Source organism: Tachysurus fulvidraco, chromosome 16, assembly GCF_022655615.1.
Source record: "Tachysurus fulvidraco isolate hzauxx_2018 chromosome 16, HZAU_PFXX_2.0, whole genome shotgun sequence".
In the NCBI taxonomy this organism is placed as follows: domain Eukaryota; kingdom Metazoa; phylum Chordata; class Actinopteri; order Siluriformes; family Bagridae; genus Tachysurus; species Tachysurus fulvidraco.
Genome location: NC_062533.1, coordinates 2,171,998 through 2,193,487, shown reverse-complemented (window position 1 = coordinate 2,193,487; position 21,490 = coordinate 2,171,998). Strand labels below are relative to the sequence as shown.

Below are 21,490 nucleotides of genomic sequence, written 5' to 3'. Positions count from 1 at the left end.
CAGAAAAGACAGTTAGTGCTAGAAGTCATCAGGAGATAGGAGGATGGAGAGCAACATGCCAAATCCGTCTCAATGGCCAAGCAGGACTGGGAGGACCTGGAGAAGAAAAAGCTCAGCTGGAGTGACCGCAGCTGGAGTGGAGCGCAGCTGAGATTTGTCATCAGAGCCACATATGACCTGCTCCCCTTTCAGCAAAATCTGAAAGAGTGGTATGGAGAAGATCTCGCCTGTTCCTTGTGTCAAGTACCTGCATCCCTAAGGCACATCCCTAAGGCACCACAAACAACCTCTTACAAACATTGGCACGACAGGTCAGTTTCACAAAGTTTGAACCAGCTGGCCAACATCAAGAGCATCGTACAACACCTAAGGGGGGGGAGAACAACTATGGGATGCTGGGTTCATTGTTGAGCCTTCTGGAGACATGGGCTTCAACCAATGAAACGTAGATGAAGCAGGGTGCTCACCTGATGACCTCAATGACACACCCTCATGTTTTACCACTCTACACTAACTACTACTATCAAGAGTTTCCTACTAAAGGGATTGAAACATATAGTTCTATTAAAGTTATTGAAGTGAGCAAGATATTTCAGTTCTTACTGTTAGATATCAACTCACTCTTCCATCCAGGCTGGATGTTAAGCTGTCCTTCCTGTCTCTCTGTAGCACTGTCTTAGGTGTGTGACATAAGACATCACAGTTTATTACACCACCAGCCACATCTCATATGCCTCTCTGCAGCATGACTATGGCATGCCGGTCAGCAGCCAATCCAGGCACCTTTCTTTTTTAATTTGTGAGTCAAAGGAGGCTTTAAACTCTCCACAAGATGTTGATTTATTTTCTAAAAAAAATTGTCCTTCCACTTGTACCTCTATAATTTCTCACCAAAAGGTGCTTTAGATGTAACTACAGTATAGGTTTGACACTGTGTGTGTGACTTGGCAGATGTCCTTTGTGATATGTCATTGTGCCTTGTAGTAAGGACAGACCTTCTGTTTGTTTAAACTGATCGTGGGACATTTTGGCCGTGTTTGTTGTTTAGAGGAACAGTACGCTGACCTGGAGAAGAGGTACACAGAGAGCCAGGCTCAGTGTCTGTCTTTAACAAATGACCATCAAAAACTCCAGGAAGAGTTCACCTCACTTGGTAAGCACTCACAAATTTTATCTTTATTCCACAAACCCAGATAACCAGATTAGTGATGCTGATGCTGTTGTGTTACAGATGAAGAGCTAAAATCTCTCCGAGAGAAGACAAAGGAACAGGAATCCTCGTATACAAAGCTGGAGTCAGAGCAGGTAAAGTACTAACACACACACACACACATATATATATAGTATATAGTATAGTATACACATATATATATAGTATATCGAGGGGTGGTTTATCGACCTGCTTATGTGGGTTTGTTTGGTCCTGTGTATGGGGTGTGATGTACTCATGTGATCTGTATCACTGTGCAGAAGGAGCTCTTGAAGTTAAAGGATGAGCTGGAGGCTGAGAAGCGAGACCTGGTGCGCTCACTAGAAAGGACGTCGCAGGGGGTCGAGGGCCAGAGTGGTAAAGGGGCAGTTTTATAAAAACACTAAATGCATTGTGCACCTGGAAAACTGTTGATGATTTTTTGATTTTTTTTTACCTGTTGAATTGATTTCTGCTTCAGAGGATTTGAAACGGCTTAGCGACCGGCTGGTGGATGTCAGCGCTACCAATATGCAGTTGCGGATGAAGCTAGATGAGATGGAGGCTTTGGAAGTTTCAATCAAGGTACACTTTGTCAAGACCTGGAGGTTTTGTGAATAAACAAATGAACTTTTCTCATCATCTTGGTGAGCATTTTTCTTTTTGTGTCTGTCCAAGATTCTCTGCTTGGTAGCTGAAGTACGATTGTAGGCTGGAATTTTATACGGATTATTTGAAGTTTTAGCTGTTAGGACATATGATCAGTGTGGGAGCACAAACTTGAATTCTTCATATATAGGGAGGAAGAGTGAAGAGAGACAATGTTATGAATAGGCAGAACTAGTGAGAAGTGTAATGTGAGGCTCAAGTGAAAGTGAGAACACCAAGACTGAAGCTTTAACAGGTTTAGTGAGACACAGACAGCCCGATGTTTGTGATTTTTATTTCACAGCTTGCCGTTTCAAATGTAAAACTGCCTCTTCAGTTTGCAAAGCCTAGTGTTCTGTAAGAAAAGCCCACTGCAGCTGTGTGTGTGTGTGTGTGTGTGTGTGTGTGTGTGTGTGTGTGTGTGTGTGTGTGTGTGTGTGTGTGTGTGTGTGTGTGTGTGTGTGTGTGTGTGTGCATGCATGCAGTACAAAGAGAAACGGCTGGAGCAGGAGAAGGAGTTGCTCCAGGGGCAGGTGACCTGGCTGAGTGAGGAACTGAAGACTAAAAGTGAGGAGCTTCTCTGTCTATCGCGGGAGAAAGGCAGTGAGATACTAGAGCTCAAGTGCAGCATAAACAACAAAGAAGATGAGGTACGATTGTACAGGCTTTAAGTCTGACAGCCATGACTGAATCACTGATATAAAGAACTAAGGAGAGACCATGGCATGACCACCTTGACCATGACACTTTTGTGAATCCAGTTTAGCACTTGTAGACATGCCTCTCAAAGCAGCCTTACGGATATCTGTGTATAGTAATAAAGCCTTAATAAGCGGTGAGGAAGATGCTTGTGTATATTTTTGTGCAGTGTACCAGAGTACAGGACCAGCTGGCATGTCTGAAATCCTCCAACGAGAACCTTCAGAAGCAAACAGAGGACTTGATTAACAAACTGAAAGAGGTGAGTATAAGTTCCTCTACATTTACTGTGTCACAATTACTGCAGGATATCAACTAACACCGTCTTTTCTCCTTTAGGCCAAAGAACAGCAAGCTATTTCAGAAGAGAAGCTCCACAATGAGCTTAATGCTAACATCAAGCTGTCTAACCTGTACAAGGTAATGAGTGTGGGACAATGAGTGTATCACGGGTCTCAGTAACATGACGTCATATTTTAGAAACACGGCATGTTATTAAGTTGAATACGACATACACAGGCCCAACGTTGCATTAAATTATATCAGCTTTTGGTTATTTGCAGTTTGAAGTGTGTGTAGCAGAAGCTTTGGCTTGTTAATGTAAAAAAAAACCTGTTTAGATTTAATAAGAGCTGGGTGTTGTGTGTCCTGGATGACATGTTGGTGATTAACCAGGGAGCAGCAGCGGATGCAGAGGCCAAGAGTGAAGAGCTGAGTCGAGCCGTAGAGGAGCTGCACAAGCTACTGAAGGAAGCCGGAGATGGTGAGAGGAGACAAACTCTTTGGTTTATGACTTACTGAGACTAACATTAACATAAATGCAGTTTGTGCTTTTCTAACAGATTATGCATGTGACTCTCAGGCGAAAGTAAAACCTGCTGCAGCAAAAGAACTGGATGTTTCTCACTAACTGTTTAGCTCGGTGTAATAGTTCTTCTGAGGTGTATAAAGTGTGAAAAAGGATTTCATCATGATTTTAAATCATGCACATGGTTTTCATCATGCACAAAATACAAAGCATACGACAATCAGCCATAATGTTTAAAAAAAATAATAGTGTGTCGTTCCCCTTGTGCCACCAAAAGACTTCTAACCTGTTGAGGTTTGAGCTCCACAAGACCTCTAAAGGTGTGCTGTGGGATCTGGACCCATGATGTTAGCTGTTTGTGAGGTCGCACCTCCATGGATCAGACTTGTTTGTCTAACACATTCATCAAATGCTTGACATCTGGGGAATTCAGAGGCCGAGTCAACACCTTGAGCTTGTGTCCTGTTCCATAATCCATTTCCAGAACAATGTTTGCAGTGTGTTCCTGCAGAAAGAGGACACTGTTGTTAGTGAACAGTTAGCATGAAGGAGTGAACTTGATCTGTAGCAGTGTTTATGTAGGTGGATCATGTCACAGTAACATCCACATGAATGCAGGACCCGAGGTTTTGCAGCAGAACATTACCCAGAGCGTCACACTGACTCTGCAGGCTCGCCTTCTTCCCATAGTGCATCCTGGTGTCAGCTCTTCACCAGGACATCGACACACACAGACCTGGCTGTCCACATGACTGACAGTGGTTTTAATGTCACTGCTCATTGGTGTATGTTTATATGATACGGTTACCTCATTTGTGATGTTTTTTATTCTATTTGTCATCGTGTGAACTTATTCATATTAAATGAGTTCAGACAATGTAAGTGATTTATTGATCTAAAACCAATTTATGTTTTAAAAACTTTAAAAATAAATATAATGCGTGTATGCTTTGATTTTTGTAGCCAAATACCAGAACAGGTCAGATACAGAGAAGAGGAGAAAATCATCTATTAATTCTAGACTTTAAAGAAGTTAACGGTCATCAGTGAAATGGACAATGAGTTGTGTTTTGTGGGCAGCTCACAAAGCCATGGAGATGAAGCTGGCTGAGGCGGAGAGCTGCAAACAGAAGGAAGTGGCTGAACTGAAGGAGCGGATTGGCCTCCTGGAGAAAGAACTGGACAACGCCAATGATCTTCTGTCAGATACCACACGCAGAGGTCAGCACCTTTCCTCTGATTCGCTCAGCCAGCGTGTATGTAAACTAATTTCTGCTTTATGTTAACAGTTGGCACTATATCTGTACCAGTGTTCCCAGATGACCAGCTTAGCACAATGTCTCCCACTGCAGCAGCTGTTACCAAGATAAGACCAGGCATGAAGCTCACAGAGGTAGATTACCCAGGATCTGGCACCATGCTGCATGGGCGTAAGCGCTTAAATATGTTGTGTATATAATTTACATGTTTGCTGTACAGATCTACGCAGCGTATGTAGAGTCCCGGGAGCAGCTGCAACTGGAGAAACTGGAGAACAAACGTGTGAACAAGTACCTGGATGACATTGTGCAGGAGGTCGAGACCAAAGCACCTGTACTGAAGAGGCAAAGGGAGGAACTGGAGCGAGCTCAGAAATCTGTGGCAAGTCTGTCTGCCAAGCTGGAGCATGCTGTGCAGGTATAGAAGGAAGAGAGAAAATCTTCTGTATTCAGCTTCTTGCCATGTGAAAGCTGACTTCAGCAATTCCATTTTTTTTAATCATGGATTTATGAGACAGACATGAAATAGTTAATATACATAATTAGTAGTGAAAGTGTTGTGCAGCTGTTTTTATTAACTTCTAGTATTTCGAGTCCTTGATGATCCTTGAATAACCCTGTGTCTTGGTGCGGCAGGAGGTCCAGCGCTTGCAGAAGGAGACGGACGAGGCCAAGAAACACTCCTCCGTGCTGGAAAGAGCCAATCAGAGGTTTGAGGTGCAGCTGCGTGACATGGCTCACCAGGTGAGGGGTTTTTACAGGAAAGGTCATTTGTACAATGCACTCTGTATAAATGAGTGGGAAATAAAAAGCCAAAATATCTCCGAGGCCCTCTATCGGCTGGCTGTAGTACAATTTATCTCTGCATCTCAATAATTTATTGTCAGGAATAAAGTTCAGTTGGCTGTGATGTTTCTCCACAAACTGAAGATTACTTATTATAAAGGCAGTTTATTATAGTTTGATGATAAATGATGAACATGCACACACACACTTTCCAGCACTTGACGAAACAATTCTTTAGAGCGACCGTAAGAGACGCACCGAGTTCTTTGCAGTTAATTCAGGGTGTTGCTCTGTTGCTGTGTAAGCGAACATGTGCTGAAGTAGGAAACCAACCTGAGTGAATGAAGTGATGACAAATCCAGCTTACTCTAACTACATTTACTGACTCTTTGACTATGATGAACTCTTGAAGTAGCTTTTTGCGGTTATCCAGTCACTCCTTTTTTTCTTTTTGAGGCAGGCCACTCGAGCTCTTAGTCTTCAAGATTGCAAGTAAATGGCACCGTGTTCGCTCACACATTCATCAGTCTGTGCTGCTAACCCTAGGTTCGGGTGTTGCTGGTGGAGCTGGAGGAGGCACGAGGGAATCACGTGGTCCGTGACGAGGATGACGTGTGCTCGGCTGACGTGAGCAGTACGTCTGAGGTAATATCACAACACCTGGTCTCGTTCCGCAGTGTGGAGGAACTACAGCAACAGAATCAACGGCTTCTGGTGGCCCTGCGCGACCTCGGGGAAGAACAGGAGAGAGGAGAGATGGACGCTGAAAGCTCTAAGTGAGTGTCTCACTGCTCAGCAATATTACAATGGGGACCTCTTTATATTTTATTTTATTTTATTTTATTTATTTATTTATTTACAGCATTTAGCAGACACCCTTATCCAGATTTTATCTTATGTTTATACAACTGAGCAATTGAGGGTTAAGGGCCTTGCTCAGGGGCCCAGCAGTGGCAGTTTGGTGGATGTGGGAATCGAACTCACAACCTTCTGATTGGTAGCCCAACACCTTAACCACTAGGCTACCACATCCCTCTTTACACACACGTGTATTAAACTTTTAGAAAGCCTTTAACAACCTAGACTTTTATAAGAAGCTTTGACAGACATTGAGGTGTCAACTCAAAATTGGCAATATAGCTAATTGGTATATATAAAAATGAATAAAGTTTGAGAGGACTCGGCTGTTACCAGTGAAGTAAGGTTATTATATGTGTCCGTTTGCAGACAGTCTGAGCTACAGAATAGTTTGGAGAAGGCCCAGAATGAACTGGAGCAGCTTCGTGATCAGCGTGCAAACCAGATGCAGCTGGTTGAGTCTATTGTGCGCCAGCGAGACATGTACCGTGTCCTGCTCGCCCAGGCTACAGGGGTCAGCTTCCCTCAGCAAGGTGACCGCAGCAGCTCCACTGAAACCTGACTCTTATAATTCTGGTGATTTTAAGACTTTTTGATTTAATTTTCTCTTAATGTAATGATTGGACCCTAGGCACGTCTCCAGAGGAGTTCTCTCTCACCTCCACACCTCGTCGCTCCCCTGCAGCCACACCCACTGCAGCTACACCAACTGGCCTTGTGTCAACAGCAATCGAGTCCACGGAGACGGTGGAGGCCAAAGCTGCCCTGAGACAGGTGATGCAGACTGTGCACTAGAGGACAACTGCTGTACAAGACATGAAAAAGGGATAAGATTAAATTAGTTGTATATTAGAGATGTATGCTAATAATTAGACTCTAGGTCTAAATACCTAATGAGAGGGGAAGTGATGCCACCAAGCAAAATCCCTAAAGGTTAACAGAATGTCACCATAGCAACCCTGGACTCCAACAATGCGTGCTAATGAGACATCAAATAATTGACCTATATGTATGATAAAAAGTTTAATATATTTATTCACAATGCAATAACTGGGATATAAGACACAAATTGTCATGTTGTATAATTTACTGCATTAATGTAAATGTTTTTGACTAACCGTGTCTGTGTGTGTGTGTGTGTGTGTGTGTGTTCAGCTCCAAGAGGTGTTTGGAGCCTATAAGAAAGAGAAGGCTGAACGTGAGAAAGCTCTGAATGAGCAGTGTGAGAAGCTGCAAGAGCAAGTGTCAGGACTGAGGTCCCAGAACACCAAGGTTTCCACTCAGCTGGAGTTTGCCTCTAAACGGTGAGTGCTGTGGTCTCCAAACACCTTTACTGAACACAGCACAATGCAGGTTAATCCCATATGTATTTCACTTGATATGCATATTGTACTATACACATGTATTATGACAGTTGTATAGAAAAGTAGGGGTGTGTGTGTGTGTGTGTGTGCACCAGATATGAGATGCTGCAGGATAATGTGGAAGGTTACCGTAAGGAGATCGCTGCTCTAAGGGAGAAAAACCAGAAGCAGGCCACCGTGGGGCAGAAGAACGAGCAGACCGTCCACACACTCACACAAGACTTGCGTGCTGCTAATGAGAAACTGTCCATGATTGAAGTAAGTGTGTTTATGCTGCTGGATCTTCTCTTATTAATATCCATTTTGCATTTTTTCAGTGTATGTTAGCAAAGCTACACCGAGTTTATATAATCAGCTCTGTATTAATGTTGAATTAATATAAGCAGACTCGATGCAGGAGAGTCTGAAACAGTAACATGCTTTGAAGCAACACAGGAGTTTGTAAAAAGTGTAAAACTATTTTATATGGTATTTTAGTGTGTCGACGGAACTGATTAGCGGTCCGTTTCTAGTAACGGGGTGTCGAATAAAGTAAACTTGGGATCCGTGTAGAATCCATGTTCGTCCCCAGGACCGAGTAATGAGATATGAATAATGTTGTGACCCCTCAGTCGCAAGCAGAGAGACTGCGCAAGGAGAGAGACATGCTGAAGATGGTGGAGTCCAGTCTGAGCCAGGAGAAAGAGTCGATCCTCGCTCAGCAGAGGAACCAGAACCTCATGCTCACCAATTTTAAATCTATGCAGGTACAGAAGCCAAACAGTGGCGTTCAACATTCACCAAAGCATACGAAAGCAGACGGTGTGTTTTGAGACGTTTTTTATGTTCTCTCAGGCCACATTGGAGCGCTCGGAGTCAGAAACTCGGCAGCGACTCTCGGTGCAGGTGGAGAAGCAGGAGAGAGAAATTTCCCAGCTGCAGAAGAAGCTGGAACATGAGGTGGAGCAGAGACATAGTCTGGCTCGTAATCATGATGTAAGTGCTCTCTTTGTCTACTCTCTTGGATTCAGTTATTTGTGTTGTCTAATTTAAATGCTTCACTGGACTGCCTTTAAGTTTAATGCAGAATATAATACAGCTTTACCACAGAGTCGTGCTGAGGTATGATGTAGGCTCTATGATGAGCACAATGTTGACAATTGCAGTATTAATGTACATGCTGAAGCTGTAGAACCTGTAAATTCCTCTCAAAGAGATGATGTGAGGGAGCTGGACAGACTAAAGTGCCGCTGCATCGTCTCTACAGGCAGTGATGAATTTTTCACTGCTGCCACCGTCAGCATGCGGTGAAACTGCATTATGGGAAATGTAGTTAACTTTTAGCCCAAGTGGACACAGTGACATGTAACTAATAGATGTTTTAACTAAAAACTCAGAATTGCACAATAATTATTCACTGCCATTGAAGAGCACATAATTACAATTATAATGGTCACTTTTTTCTTTTTTATTCTACATCTTTATGTTGTATGTCACCGAATGTTGCTCCACAGTAATGAGAGCACACTGTTTCCTCTCTCTCTGTACACACACAGATGGAGTTTCATCTCATAGGAGTCTGAATGTGGTTTATTGTTCACAGAAGCAGCTTTTGGATACTAAGAAGCAACTGGAGGTGCAGTGTGCATTGCACCAAAGGACCAGAGAGCAGCTGAATGCCACACAGCAGGAGCTCAGCAGTCTCCAGCAGCAGCTGAACACCAGCGAGAGAAGGGTTTCGTCACCCAGCAATGACACAGGCCTCAGTGGTATTATGCACTGCCCACTATTTATTAACACCTTAGACTTTATGGTGTGTGGCTCTTTAAAGAATGAAATTTTTAAGTGCATCTGGAGGGCACAGTGGTTAGCACGTTCGCCTCACACCTCCTTGTGTGTGTGGAGTTTGCATGTTCTCCCCGTGCCTCGGGGGTTTCCTCCGGGTACTCTGGTTTCCTCCCCCGGTCCAAAGACAGGCATGGTAGGTTGATTGGCATCTCTGGAAAATTGTCCGTAGTGTGTGTGTGTGAATATGAGTGTGTGTGTGTGTGCCCTGTGATGGGTTGGCACTCCGTCCAGGGTGTATCCTGCCTCGATGCCCGATGACGCCTGAGATAGACACAGGCTCCCGTTGACCCGAGAAGTTCGGATAAGCGGTAGAAGATGAATGAATGAAAAAAAAAAATGAATGAATGAGCACATCTCTGCTCAGAATTCGATGCTGTTTGTCATCCCCCAGCGCATTAATAGTCTTTACCGGTTTTATTTTAGCATGTACAGAAGAAATGTAGACTTTTTGTTATTTTGCTGATTAACCAAGGTCAGTAATATTATGTATATATGTGTGTTAGCTGTAAACAGTAATTTCCTGTTAATGTAAATATCAGTGATGCTGGTAGCAGCTTTGCTATTAGTTTATGGCTCATCAATGCTTCCATCTACATCAGTGAAATAGAGGGAGAAACCTGGGATCATGTTGATTTACCTCAATGCTTAAGTACTGTACTGTTAATACTGTGGCTTAACCGTGTCCATCTCATTCCTTACCTGCCACAGGGCTGCAGAACGGTGAAGATGTAGAGGAACTGCGTAAGCGTCTGAATGAGGCTAAGAACAAAACCGAGGAGCTGACGGAGAGACTGGAAAGCACCGCTGCCTCTCTGGAACAGTACAGAGCCATGTGCCTGAGCCTAGAGGAAGCTCTGGAGAAGGAGAAACAGGTGACACACAGAATAAAGTTCATAGTTAAACTCAAGCCTTCAGGCATCAGGCAAAGCTTAACATTGTTATTAATGATGGGTGATATTAATTACTCTTAAACACAGAAATCAGAGCAGGTTACGAAAAATTACTTTAGACAAGACTAAATGGTAAAATCTGTACTGGGGCAGAGATGTCATATATAGTGGGGAATTATTATACAGTATTTATTTACTGTGTAGATACTTTTTGGCCTTCACTAGAGAAGAGTTAGCGTTAGCTACAAACTAAAAACTTTGTGTTGCTGAAACATTCCCTCTTTTACTTGTGTACAGTATATTCTAGCCCACAGCTGTAAAGTTTTAGGACAGATGCATAATTTGGTCTTTTTAAAATCCGGTGTCGTGTTATGGTTCATTAAAGCTGCAGTTTATTAATAGTTATACACATCATGGTCTTTTCAAACAAAAGTGCTGATTTGCGGTTTCTCTCTCAGGTTACCGAACAAGTGAAGACTTCAGTTGAAAGCCAGCTTTTGGAGGCTCGTGAGCAGCTCCAGCAACTGGAAAAGAAGCTCCTGGAAGCTGAGAAGGGGAAAAATGAAATGCAGGAAGAGAAACAGAAAGCCGTGGCAGCCACCGAGCAACAGGTGCAGTTTCCATTTTAAACGCAAAACGACAAATGGTTTAAGTACAAACATTTTATATTATAACAAAGGACCAACTGAGCTCTATGGGCTATACTTCTAAGCATCTAGAGAAAAGGATAGTTATAATCACTCACTCACTCACTCACTCAGTTTCTACCGCTTATCCGAACTACCTCGGGTCACGGGGCAACATCTCGGGCGTCATCGGGCATCGAGGCAGGATACACCCTGGACGGAGTGCCAACCCATCAGGGCACACACACACTCATTCACACACACACACACACACACACACTACGGAGTACCCGGAGGAAACCCCCGAGGCACGGGGAGAACATGCAAACTCCACACACACAAGGTGGAGGTGGGAATCGACCCCCCGACCCTGGAGGTATGAGGCGAACGTGCTAACCACTAAGCCACCGTACCCCCCTCATCTTTTATTTGTTCCCCCAAAAGCATTATAGAAGAAAAGAAAAAAAAGGAATGATGAAGGGTAATACAAAACTTATAGTAAAATAATAAACTGACAGTTTAACCCCCCCACCCCACCCCACCCCCACACACACACACACAATCATTTTGGTGTATATATATTTTCTGTGTACATCAAAAACATCCTGTCAGTCTCTGTGTCATGATGATCTACAAAACTATCCAAAAAACAGCAGAACTGAATTGAAGTGTTTGTGCAAGTGGCTCGATGATGCAACATTTCTGAACATATTATAAAGCCTAATTCATTCTTGGTTTCAGGTGAGCGAGCTGCAGAGTAACCTGAGCCGCCTGCAGGCCGAGCATCAGGAAGTGTTACAGAAGGCAGCTATGACGGCCGCTCAAGAGCAACAGGCCGTGCTGGACAGCCAAGAGCAGGCGCGACTCGCCGCAGAGGCCCAGGATAAGTACGAGCAGGAGATGCTGTTGCATGCAGCCGACGTGGAGGCTCTGCAGGCTGCAAAAGCCCAGGCCCAACACGCCTCACAGCTCCGGCAGCAGCTTGAAGAAAAGATCCAAACTGTCAGCGCACAGCTGTTTGAGGCTCGAGTATCCTGGGAGGAGCAGGAGAAGATCCTCAAGGTATGTAACAGCAATAGGGTCATCACTGGGAAATTCTGACTTAAAGTATTAATTAAAACATTTTACTTACTCTGGCTTTCTATCTCTCAGGAGGAACAGACTAAGATGGAGTCACGCTGTCAGGACTTGCAGAAGCAGAACGAGCTCCTACATGAGCAGATTCAAGCTATGAGTGGAACGATGGCAACCCAACTGCAACAGGCAGCCGGCGATACCTCGCTGAACGTTTCTCTCACTGAGGAGGGGAAGTCTCAGGAGCAGCTCCTTGAGATCCTCAGGTTCCAATTGGTTCTAATTCAATATTAAATTAAACTTAATGTTTATCTATTATTTCTGTTTTATTAATAATTTCCTTTTTTTCCCCCCATTTAATTTATTAACCCTTCTGTGGGCACATAAAGGTTTGTTCGTCGGGAGAAAGAGATAGCCGAGTCACGTTTCGAGGTGGCTCAGGGAGAGAGCCTGAGGCACAGGCTGCGAGTGGAGCACCTGGAGCGAGAGCTGAAAGAGGTCCAGGACTCCCTCAATGCTGAGAGAGAGAGGATGCAGGTATGGCATCTTTACATTTTTGTTAAAACACTGCATTCTTCTGCAGATGTTGTTGTCTAACTCTGTTCACTCTTTAAAGGTGACCTCAAAAACCTTGTCCCAACATGATGAACTGATGAAGAAGACTGAGACCATGAATGTGCTGTTGGAGACCAATAAGATGCTGCGAGATGAGAAAGAAAGACTGGAGCAGGAGCTGCAGCAGACTCAAGTGAAGGTGACTGATCTTAGTGATCAAACTAGGAGTTATGACCAGTGTTGTATAAAGTATTAGAAAGCGATACTCGAGTAAAAGTACAAGTATCGTACTAGATAAAGACTTTGGTAGAAGTGAAAGTCACCTTTTAGAATATTACTCAAGTAAAAGTCTTAGTTTCTGATATTTAATGTACTTAAGTATTTGAAGTAAAAAGTAAAATGTCAGTGATTTTCAGTAGGTATAAGAGCAGGGGCAGTTCTAGGGTTTCATCTTTAGGGGTTTTATCCCTCAGTGAGAATTTAAAAGAAGAGTTTTATATTATATATTATATGACTACACAGTAAGCCAAAAGTTATGGTGTTATTAAATGGTAAAAGTGGACACCAAAATTTTATGCATGATGTAATGATGCCAGTCTTGAATCAGGTCAGTTCATGTGTGTGTGTTCTCTATAAACAGTGTGTCCGATGAATGACGTCATTAATAAACTAATATTCACAAGACAAAGCCCAAATCAATAAATGTTATTTTTATTTAGTATTGAATGGATTGTTTACATTAATATGTTGTTTGTGCTACAACCCTAGGTCATAAGAATAGTGACATTTCACTGCTTTTGGCTGCCGTCTTTGCGGCTTTCCGCCGATTACCGCTATAGATAAACGCCCCCAGCTCTGACTGCGCGTGCACGCTGCGCGTACCTGTGCTTCTCCGTACAGCGTGCGGAGCGTAATACAATCTAGGAGCAGTGATACACCAAACCTCCCTTATTACAGTCACACACATTTCTGCTGACTTTATTTTGTAGTAACGAGTAACGAAGATGTTTAGTGGGAAAATAACGGAGTAAAAGTTTACATTTTATCTCGGAAATGTAGTGGAGTAAAAGTGAAAGTTGTCATAAATTTAAATAGCGAAGTAAAGTACAGATACGTGACATTTCTACTTAAGTACAGTAACGAAGTGTTTTTACTCCGTTACAACACAACACTGCTTATGACCCACACGTTGAATAACACATTTGGTATTTATTTATTCATTTCATAACTGAATACAAATACATATTTTTGTGCAGTTTTTTTATTACTGAGAATCACACACAAACAAGCCAAATGAAGTGTGTGTCTTTTTTGCTGTTCTGAAACACACCCCACGTGTGGAGAGGGCTGTTAATGGAGGTTTTGTGATGACTGAGCAGGTATTAGGTTCAGCTGTGTGTGATATTAATGTAAATGAATTGTTCCTCAGGTGAGCAAGCTGCAGTCAGAAATCATGCCCATGCAGGAGTCCAATGCCGAGCTGAGCGAGAAGAGCGGCATGCTACAGGCTGAGAAAAAACTTCTGGAAGAGGAAATTAAGCGCTGGAAAGCACGAACTCAGGTCAGCACCACGACCAGCCGCTGGTTTAAGATGCTGTGTGGTACATAAATACAGATATACTATAACTACAAATGTGTACAGATGTAAAAGGCAATGAATACAGCATTTATTACTATATATTATCAGAACTTGTTTCTGTTTCACTTTAGCTGATTAATTGTTAAATACCTGCAGTTAGTGTCGTCATTAACTACTGTAGAACGGTGATTAAAAGAAAATACACTGCACTTATGTTTAAATGGTCACCACTACAGTACATACAGGATAAAAGCATACTATTTGTAAAAGTTATACACTGCCATTTAACAGTAATCCTGTAATCTCATTCCTGGCTCCTGTTTCTCTCATAACTCAACTGTATTGGTTTAAATTATTGTGGAACAGTAAGTGAGAGACTTAAACAGTAACATTCATGAGGGTCAATTCACATAAGATGTCAACAATATGTACAGAATATGGTTTCAAATAAATGCCTTCTGTGGGAGCCATTACTGAGAAACTTACTGTAATGTTTAATGTGTAGTTCCTGGTGAGTCAGCAGAAGGACACGGACCCAGAAGAGTATAAACGGCTGCACTCGGAGAAAGAAGCCCATCTTAAACGCATCCAGCAACTCACCGAGGAAAGCAGTCGGCTTAAAGCAGAGGCAGCCAGGTTCAAAACACTTAATTATTCAACCATGAACCAGAAATGATGTTTGATTTCTTTGACAAATCACAAAAAATAATCTTGAGAAAGCTAAAAGTGTTGTTATTGCAGTACACAGCCTTTTCCCAGCTTCCAAGCGAAACATTCCCAATGTTAGCTGATTTGTGCATTTTATGTCAAGTTTATTTCTGCTTGATCTCCAGGAGCAGTGGTTCAGTCACCATGCTGCAGTCTCAGGTGCACAACCTGCGAGAGAATCTTGGCAAGGTTACGGTGGAAAGGGATGGTCTGAAAAAAGAGCTAGAGGCCAAGACTCTGGACATCCAGGAGAAGATTAGGACCATCACACAGGTCAAGAAGCTCGGGCGCCGCTATAAAACCCAATATGAGGAGCTTAAAGTTGAACATGACAAGGCAAGTATTTTGTTTTATCACTGTTAGTATTAAAGCAGTGACCGCTTCAGTTTTATCCGACAAACGATAACAAACCACCAAGGTCCTAGTACAGGACATCCTAGGAAGCTATTAAGGGATCAGTTTGCATGGTTGAGATAAGAGTTACATGCTACATCTTTCTTTGCATAGATGGTGGCAGCTGCTGCCTCTGCCCCAGTCCAAGACCAGGAAGCTCAGCAGGCGTCGGCTCAGGAGCTACAGAGCCTCCGTGATTCCCTCAGCCAATCAGAGGCCAAGACTCGGGAGCTGGAGGGCCAGCTCGAAACCTTAAACAAAGTAAGTCTGTTGTTTGCCACTATGTAATGCAATGTGGTGTATTTATTCATTTTTATTAATTACATTTTTTTTTACATTTAACATGGATTCTAGTAATCCCACAATTATTAGTAATTTTGTAAACAATAAAAATACGTAACATTGAACCCTGTGTGTGGCTGCAGAAGTAGACTTGGGAGACAGATGAAGTTACAGTTTTGGGCTCTGCTTTGTTTTTCCATCATGGTTCATCATTAAATATTAATAAATCAACTGAAACTGTTCAGTTACTAGCTAGTAGCTTTCACTACATCCAAAACAGTCTGCCCCACCAGCTATGACACTTTATCCTCCGGTTACTGAAGTTAATATAAGCACAAAGGAACACATGAGTAGAATGGTGGTAATAAAACACAGGTGAGCATCATCACACACAACCTGCCAGTTCAGCCCACCTCCTTTCCAGCCCGAGCACCTCAAGCATGCCACAGCTTTTATAAATAAAATTGTGTTCTGTTAGTGCTCTGAGATTAATTTGGTGAGCGCTACACTTAAGTGAAAGTGTGTGTTGTCTGTCTGCAGACGATTGGGGAGCGTGAAGCAGAAACACGTAATGCACAGGACCAGGCATCCCATCTGCAGGGGGAGCTAACACACCTGCGCCAAGAGCTAGTGGAAAAGTCAGCCCAGGAAGACCGGCTTCGGCAGCAGCTGGCCGAAAAGGAGGATCGGACCAGGAAGGCAATCGTTGGGGCAAAACAGAAAATTAACCACCTTGTGGGTAAGAACCTCAAGGCATTTTCTACACGTGTGAGAGAGATACATTTTTTTAAATCTAAGTGTTTATTGGAGTTGCATTGTGACACATTTCTCCTTTCTTGTGCAGATGTGAAAGGTCAGTTGGCGAAGGAGAACGAGGAGCTGAAGCAGCAGCGCGAGGAGCTGGAGGTTCGCATAAATGCACTACGGTCACAGTACGAGGGCCGCCTGAGCCGACAGGAGAAGGAGCTGCGAGAGCTACGAGACCTGCGTGAGCAACAGGAGAGACATGTAGAGCAGAGAGATGAGCCACTTGAGCAAGGCCCCAGCAAGGTACCTTTCTGAAACCTTTGTTTCTGTTAACAGGGTTTTAGTGAGCACTTTTTTCTTGTTCTGCAATGCTCAGTGTTCATTGTGTTGTGTTCCCAGACTCAGGAGCAGCAGAGGACTACAGAACAGAGGCAGATTTCTCTGAAATCTACACCAGTGGCTGAAAGGGGCAGGTGTGTTTTTCTAAACAGACTCGCATTCATGCTTCGTTTCTTGCCGTTAATGAGTTAAGTCTGTGGAGAATTTACTTCGATCGATTATTATTTTTATTTATTTGGTTATTTTTTCTTTAGTGCGAGCACCTCTGAGCCGCCCACAGCTAATATAAAACCTACTCCCCTGGTGGCAACCCCCAGCAAGCCCCCAGCCATTCCAGGGAACAAGCCTACTCCGAGGGCCAGTATTAAACCAATGATCACCCCTGCTGTAGTGCCCACACCCACTCCTACTGCAACAGTGATGCCCACCACCCAGCAGGAGAGCCAGGAGGGTACGTACTGAGGTTACACACAATGTGTTCTTACCCCTGCTTCTGGAGATCTACTCTAACAGCATGTGAATAGTAAATGCTTGTACCAGGCCCCTTGAGATTATCTGTCAGTTTAAAGGACTTAATACCAATTTATATGTAGAACTGAAAACTATTAGCTGCATAGAGATTTTATTTTCTGATCTCCTGGTGCTGTTCCTCAGCTATGTCATCAGAGGCTCCTCTGGACCACGTGCCTGTCTACGGAAGCACCACAGGTTCTGTGCGCTCCACCAGCCCCAATATCCAGACCACGCTGACTCAGCCCATGCTAAGTGTCCAGCAGAGTCAGACCACTGCATTCGTCCAGCCCACACAGCAGCAGAGCTTACCCCCCACCGAGCTTACGAGTCAGGAGCCTGCCTCTGCTACCATGATGATGGAGGCTACACCCAGCACTTCCCAGATAGAGAGACCATCCACATCCACAGCTGTGTTTGGAACAGGTGATCCCACCGGCTAATACTAAAATGCCTTAAGTGCATTGAAATGTGTTTGTCTTTGGAGCTCAGGGTACAACAGAGCTCTCCACATGTTCTCCCTGGGTTTGTGTCAGATTTTAGGCTCTCAAGTTTCCTCTCTCCTCAAAATAGTATTAGCCTAAGGCTAAGGTGATTTGCCCCTAGGTGATGCCCTGTGATGCACTGGTGTCACATTCAGGGTGTATTCTTACCTCGTTCTGTGAGTGCATGTAGCTAAATTAGAGTTAGTGAGTATAGGGATGGTCTGGCACAAATTTAAACTTAACCATCATTACAAACATAACCATTCATCAGTGACTGACGTTACAGGTATCATGTGTATACAAGTTAAACCTGTTAGACATTTCCTAATGAATTCTGGGTTACTAATATTAGCCTCTCCTTGCCTTTCCTGGAGTTAACATGTCCTTCACTCTGCAGTTTCTGCCACACCTGGAAGCACCTTAACTAAGCGGCCTCGAGAGGAGGAGCTGGATAATATAACAGTGGAGCTGGAGCCTCAGGAGGAGCCCACTGAACCTCCCATCTCCAAGAAGCTCCGTATGCAGAGAGTAGAGCTGGAGGTGAGGCTTCCACCTAAAATATATACAGATGTTAAATTGGGACTCCAAATGAGATCCTGGGGCTGCTCCTATCTCAGCATTTATTGGTTTAATGTTTGCATTTAGATGGAGATGCTCACTGAGGACAGCACTGAAGCTGAGAGTGTTGTACCAGGAGGCAGCCAGGAGGCAACTGATGCTGTTGATGTAAGTGTGTGTATTGTTATCACAAGGGATTTTGGTGAAACATTTCAATCAACTAATACTATTACAAAACTACAGACTACAACAATACATTTATCACATAATCTGTCACAGTGGGAGAATGTTTTCGATTGATTGTTAACCATGTTCACACAAGGTGACTACACACACACACACACACACACACTATACTTTTACTTTCTAGAACAACGTCGCAATATGTTGTATTTATTTGTAGGAGCTGGAAAACTATCCCACTCTAGAAGAAGTCGATGAGGAGTCTGGGGCATCTCAGTCTGTACCTGTGGAATTTCTTCTCTCCCAGGTGTCTGATTCACACAGTCAGGAGGAGCAAAATGAACCAGTGATAGTCATCGTTAGTGACTCGGAAAGTGAAGAAGAGCAGGAGGAGGAGACTGATGAAGAGGAGCAGGTAACGTGATTTCATTACTTTTTAGAACCTATGGTATTATTAATCAATTCTGAACATGTGTTTTATAGCTTTATAGCAGCTAAAGGTTGGTATCTGTCATTTGTACTGTATCTTAAATAAGTAAGAGATGTATATTTAGTTTAATGTTTGAAATCCTTTTGTCACGTAAAATTCTAGAGATTGATATGTTTTGTTTTTGGAAAGTAATTTTCTTCTGTTGGGCTTCATGCTTCATAGTGAATGTTTATAACTTGTCATTGTTTTCAACTCAGGAATTTGATGAAGAGGAAGATGATGATGAGGAGGAGGATGATGATGAGGGAGGAATTGAGGTGGAAGGAGAGGACAGCAATGAGGGGAGCGGCAACGGAGATCCCAGTGAGGCCTATGATTGTGACAATACTGAGGTAACAACACTTTGGTGCTCGTCTTTTTCCCTCCACACAAATAGGTCTATAGTTTATTTAACTTGACACCTTTGCTTTCCTTTAGGGTCCTGATGCTGCTGACCCAGGTACTGAAAATGAGGAAAGTCTCGGTGCAACAGACTCCACCCAGTGCATAGCTGTCTCCGCCCCCAGTAAGATGCCTTAAGCCACTTTCAATGTGTCCAAACATCTGAACTTGAGGCTCTTCTTGTCTTTATGGTGTGACTCGTGTGTTTGTAAACTCTCCTGAAGTTTTCTAAGTATGATCATCCAAGAGCATCCTTATCACCCCCACAGTATCCAGCTCGATGGTGACGTTCTCCCCTGAACCAATCTCCAGCTCTGCACCTCGTCCTCCACCATCCCCACGGAGACTGCAGCAAACTCTGCCTCCTCGACTCAGCATTCTGGCTCCGCCTATACAGGAGCTAGCTCCACCCTCTCAAGTTCAGGTATTTACAAGTCATATTTTTTACGTTTCCAGCATTCTTGTTTTTATTTGTTTGAATGCAGATTTTGTTTGTCGTTTATTTAATAGAATCTTGTAATGACAGTAAGCTGAATGTGTGTGTTGTCAGCGCATCCCTGCGAGACGGCAGCCTGTAGGACGAGGACTTCAGCTGACTTCAGGAGTGTCCGGTAGTACAGTAAGTTTATTAATTATTTTTTTTCATCTGTAGCTTCAGCTTTTTCGGCTCTTGTTCATCTCCATGATTTCACTCTGCTCTTTATTCTTCCTGCTGAACTGCCAGCAGCCTCAGCAGCACTTCTATGAGGAGGATGACCGCATGGTCCCCAGCACCCCCACACTGCCTGTTTCCCATCGCACAGACTGCTTCAGTGAAGCTCTCCAGTGAGTATTAGTATTAACATTGAGACAAATTCAGTTTAAACTAAAACTAGGTTTGACTGTAATTAAGAACATTTATGCTTTTTCCTTAAGATCATCTGTATTTTATAGCAAGCCACTCAGATAATGTGGTGTTGAGTTCTGCAGTTTGTGTTGAAGTGAGGGATGCTGAGGTCCGGGTGTTGTGTTAGTTCTCCACAGGTAGCAGGTGTACTGCGTTTCGGTTTTGGCCTCTCTGATGATGTCCCACAGACCAGCTCTTCCAATGCAGATCTGGACCAACTGGCTTCGCAAGGAGGTAGTGTGTTCGTGCTGAATCCTCCATACCAACTTGCTATGAATCATGAATTTAACAAAAAATTGTGAGACTAAAAAGTGATAAGGTGACAAACACTGCTGTGTTTTAAAGTTCAATAAACAAAGTTGAATATTTCTTCACAGGCAGGCATTGAGGGGGGTGTGTGTGAGTGGGGACTGTGTGTGTGTGTGAGTGGGGACTGTGTGTGTGTGTGAGTGGGGACTGTGTGTGTGTGTGAGTGGGGACTGTGTGTGTGTGTGAGTGGGGACTGTGTGTGTGTGTGTGAGTGGGGACTGTGTGTGTGTGTGTGAGTGGGGACTGTGTGTGTGTGTGTGAGTGGGGACTGTGTGTGTGTGTGTGTGAGTGGGGACTGTGTGTGTGTGTGTGAGTGGGGACTGTGTGTGTGTGTGAGTGGGGACTGTGTGTGTGTGTGTGTGAGTGGGGACTGTGTGTGTGTGTGTGTGAGTGGGGACTGTGTGTGTGTGAGTGGGGACTGTGTGTGTGTGAGTGGGGACTGTGTGTGTGTGTGTGTGAGTGGGGACTGTGTGTGTGTGAGTGGGGACAGTGTGTGTGTGTGAGTGTGGTCTGTGTGTGTGTGTGTGTGAGTGGGGTCTGTGTGTGTGTGTGTGTGAGTGGGGACTGTGTGTGTGTGTGTGTGAGTGGGGACTGTGTGTGTGTGTGTGTGAGTGGGGACTGTGTGTGTGTGTGTGAGTGGGGACTGTGTGTGTGTGTGTGAGTGGGGACTGTGTGTGTGAGTGGGGACTGTGTGTGTGAGTGGGGACTGTGTGTGTGAGTGGGGACTGTGTGTGTGAGTGGGGACTGTGTGTGTGAGTGGGGACTGTGTGTGTGAGTGGGGACTGTGTGTGTGAGTGGGGACTGTGTGTGTGAGTGGGGACTGTGTGTGTGTGTGTGTGAGTGGGGACTGTGTGTGTGAGTGGGGACTGTGTGTGTGTGTGTGAGTGGGGACTGTGTGTGTGTGTGGGGTGAGTGAGTGGGGACTGTGTGTGTGTGTGTGTGTGAGAGTGGGGACTGTGTGTGTGTGTGTGAGTGGGGACTGTGTGTGTGTGTGTGTGTGAGTGGGGACTGTGTGTGTGTGTGAGTGGGGACTGTGTGTGTGTGTGTGAGTGGGGAC

At 43.9% G+C, this 21,490-nt stretch overlaps 1 protein-coding gene across 9 annotated transcripts in view; it reads left to right on the top strand.

Moving 5' to 3' along the window:
* The window catches only part of tprb (translocated promoter region b, nuclear basket protein), a 31,786-nt gene that overhangs the window by 1,613 nt on the left and 8,683 nt on the right, over positions 1 to 21,490 (top strand). For 4 of the 9 annotated variants that reach the window (XM_047801672.1, XM_047801669.1, XM_027154272.2 and 1 more), the window contains exons 2-45: positions 1,049 to 1,153; positions 1,232 to 1,305; positions 1,471 to 1,567; positions 1,671 to 1,774; positions 2,323 to 2,487; positions 2,706 to 2,798; positions 2,876 to 2,956; positions 3,212 to 3,299; positions 4,425 to 4,565; positions 4,634 to 4,737; positions 4,824 to 5,021; positions 5,240 to 5,347; positions 5,936 to 6,165; positions 6,617 to 6,780; positions 6,879 to 7,021; positions 7,403 to 7,551; positions 7,707 to 7,869; positions 8,223 to 8,357; positions 8,446 to 8,586; positions 9,194 to 9,359; positions 10,147 to 10,310; positions 10,787 to 10,939; positions 11,696 to 12,016; positions 12,107 to 12,294; positions 12,418 to 12,565; positions 12,645 to 12,782; positions 14,013 to 14,144; positions 14,668 to 14,798; positions 14,996 to 15,206; positions 15,378 to 15,524; positions 16,086 to 16,284; positions 16,390 to 16,595; positions 16,692 to 16,765; positions 16,886 to 17,082; positions 17,286 to 17,567; positions 18,024 to 18,166; positions 18,272 to 18,352; positions 18,588 to 18,782; positions 19,055 to 19,189; positions 19,275 to 19,362; positions 19,508 to 19,662; positions 19,789 to 19,857; positions 19,963 to 20,063; positions 20,252 to 20,358. In XM_047801672.1, coding sequence (XP_047657628.1) covers positions 1,049 to 1,153; positions 1,232 to 1,305; positions 1,471 to 1,567; positions 1,671 to 1,774; positions 2,323 to 2,487; positions 2,706 to 2,798; positions 2,876 to 2,956; positions 3,212 to 3,299; positions 4,425 to 4,565; positions 4,634 to 4,737; positions 4,824 to 5,021; positions 5,240 to 5,347; positions 5,936 to 6,165; positions 6,617 to 6,780; positions 6,879 to 7,021; positions 7,403 to 7,551; positions 7,707 to 7,869; positions 8,223 to 8,357; positions 8,446 to 8,586; positions 9,194 to 9,359; positions 10,147 to 10,310; positions 10,787 to 10,939; positions 11,696 to 12,016; positions 12,107 to 12,294; positions 12,418 to 12,565; positions 12,645 to 12,782; positions 14,013 to 14,144; positions 14,668 to 14,798; positions 14,996 to 15,206; positions 15,378 to 15,524; positions 16,086 to 16,284; positions 16,390 to 16,595; positions 16,692 to 16,765; positions 16,886 to 17,082; positions 17,286 to 17,567; positions 18,024 to 18,166; positions 18,272 to 18,352; positions 18,588 to 18,782; positions 19,055 to 19,189; positions 19,275 to 19,362; positions 19,508 to 19,662; positions 19,789 to 19,857; positions 19,963 to 20,063; positions 20,252 to 20,358 — 6,414 coding nt within the window. Of the gene's footprint in view, positions 1 to 1,048; positions 1,154 to 1,231; positions 1,306 to 1,470; positions 1,568 to 1,670; positions 1,775 to 2,322; positions 2,488 to 2,705; positions 2,799 to 2,875; positions 2,957 to 3,211; positions 3,300 to 4,424; positions 4,566 to 4,633; positions 4,738 to 4,823; positions 5,022 to 5,239; positions 5,348 to 5,935; positions 6,166 to 6,616; positions 6,781 to 6,878; positions 7,022 to 7,402; positions 7,552 to 7,706; positions 7,870 to 8,222; positions 8,358 to 8,445; positions 8,587 to 9,193; positions 9,360 to 10,141; positions 10,311 to 10,786; positions 10,940 to 11,695; positions 12,017 to 12,106; positions 12,295 to 12,417; positions 12,566 to 12,644; positions 12,783 to 14,012; positions 14,145 to 14,667; positions 14,799 to 14,995; positions 15,207 to 15,377; positions 15,525 to 16,085; positions 16,285 to 16,389; positions 16,596 to 16,691; positions 16,766 to 16,885; positions 17,083 to 17,285; positions 17,568 to 18,023; positions 18,167 to 18,271; positions 18,353 to 18,587; positions 18,783 to 19,054; positions 19,190 to 19,274; positions 19,363 to 19,507; positions 19,663 to 19,788; positions 19,858 to 19,962; positions 20,064 to 20,251; positions 20,359 to 20,501; positions 20,548 to 21,490 lie in introns of those variants that run through there. The other 5 variants (XM_047801673.1, XM_047801667.1, XM_047801671.1 and 2 more) reach the window with 5 other exon arrangements.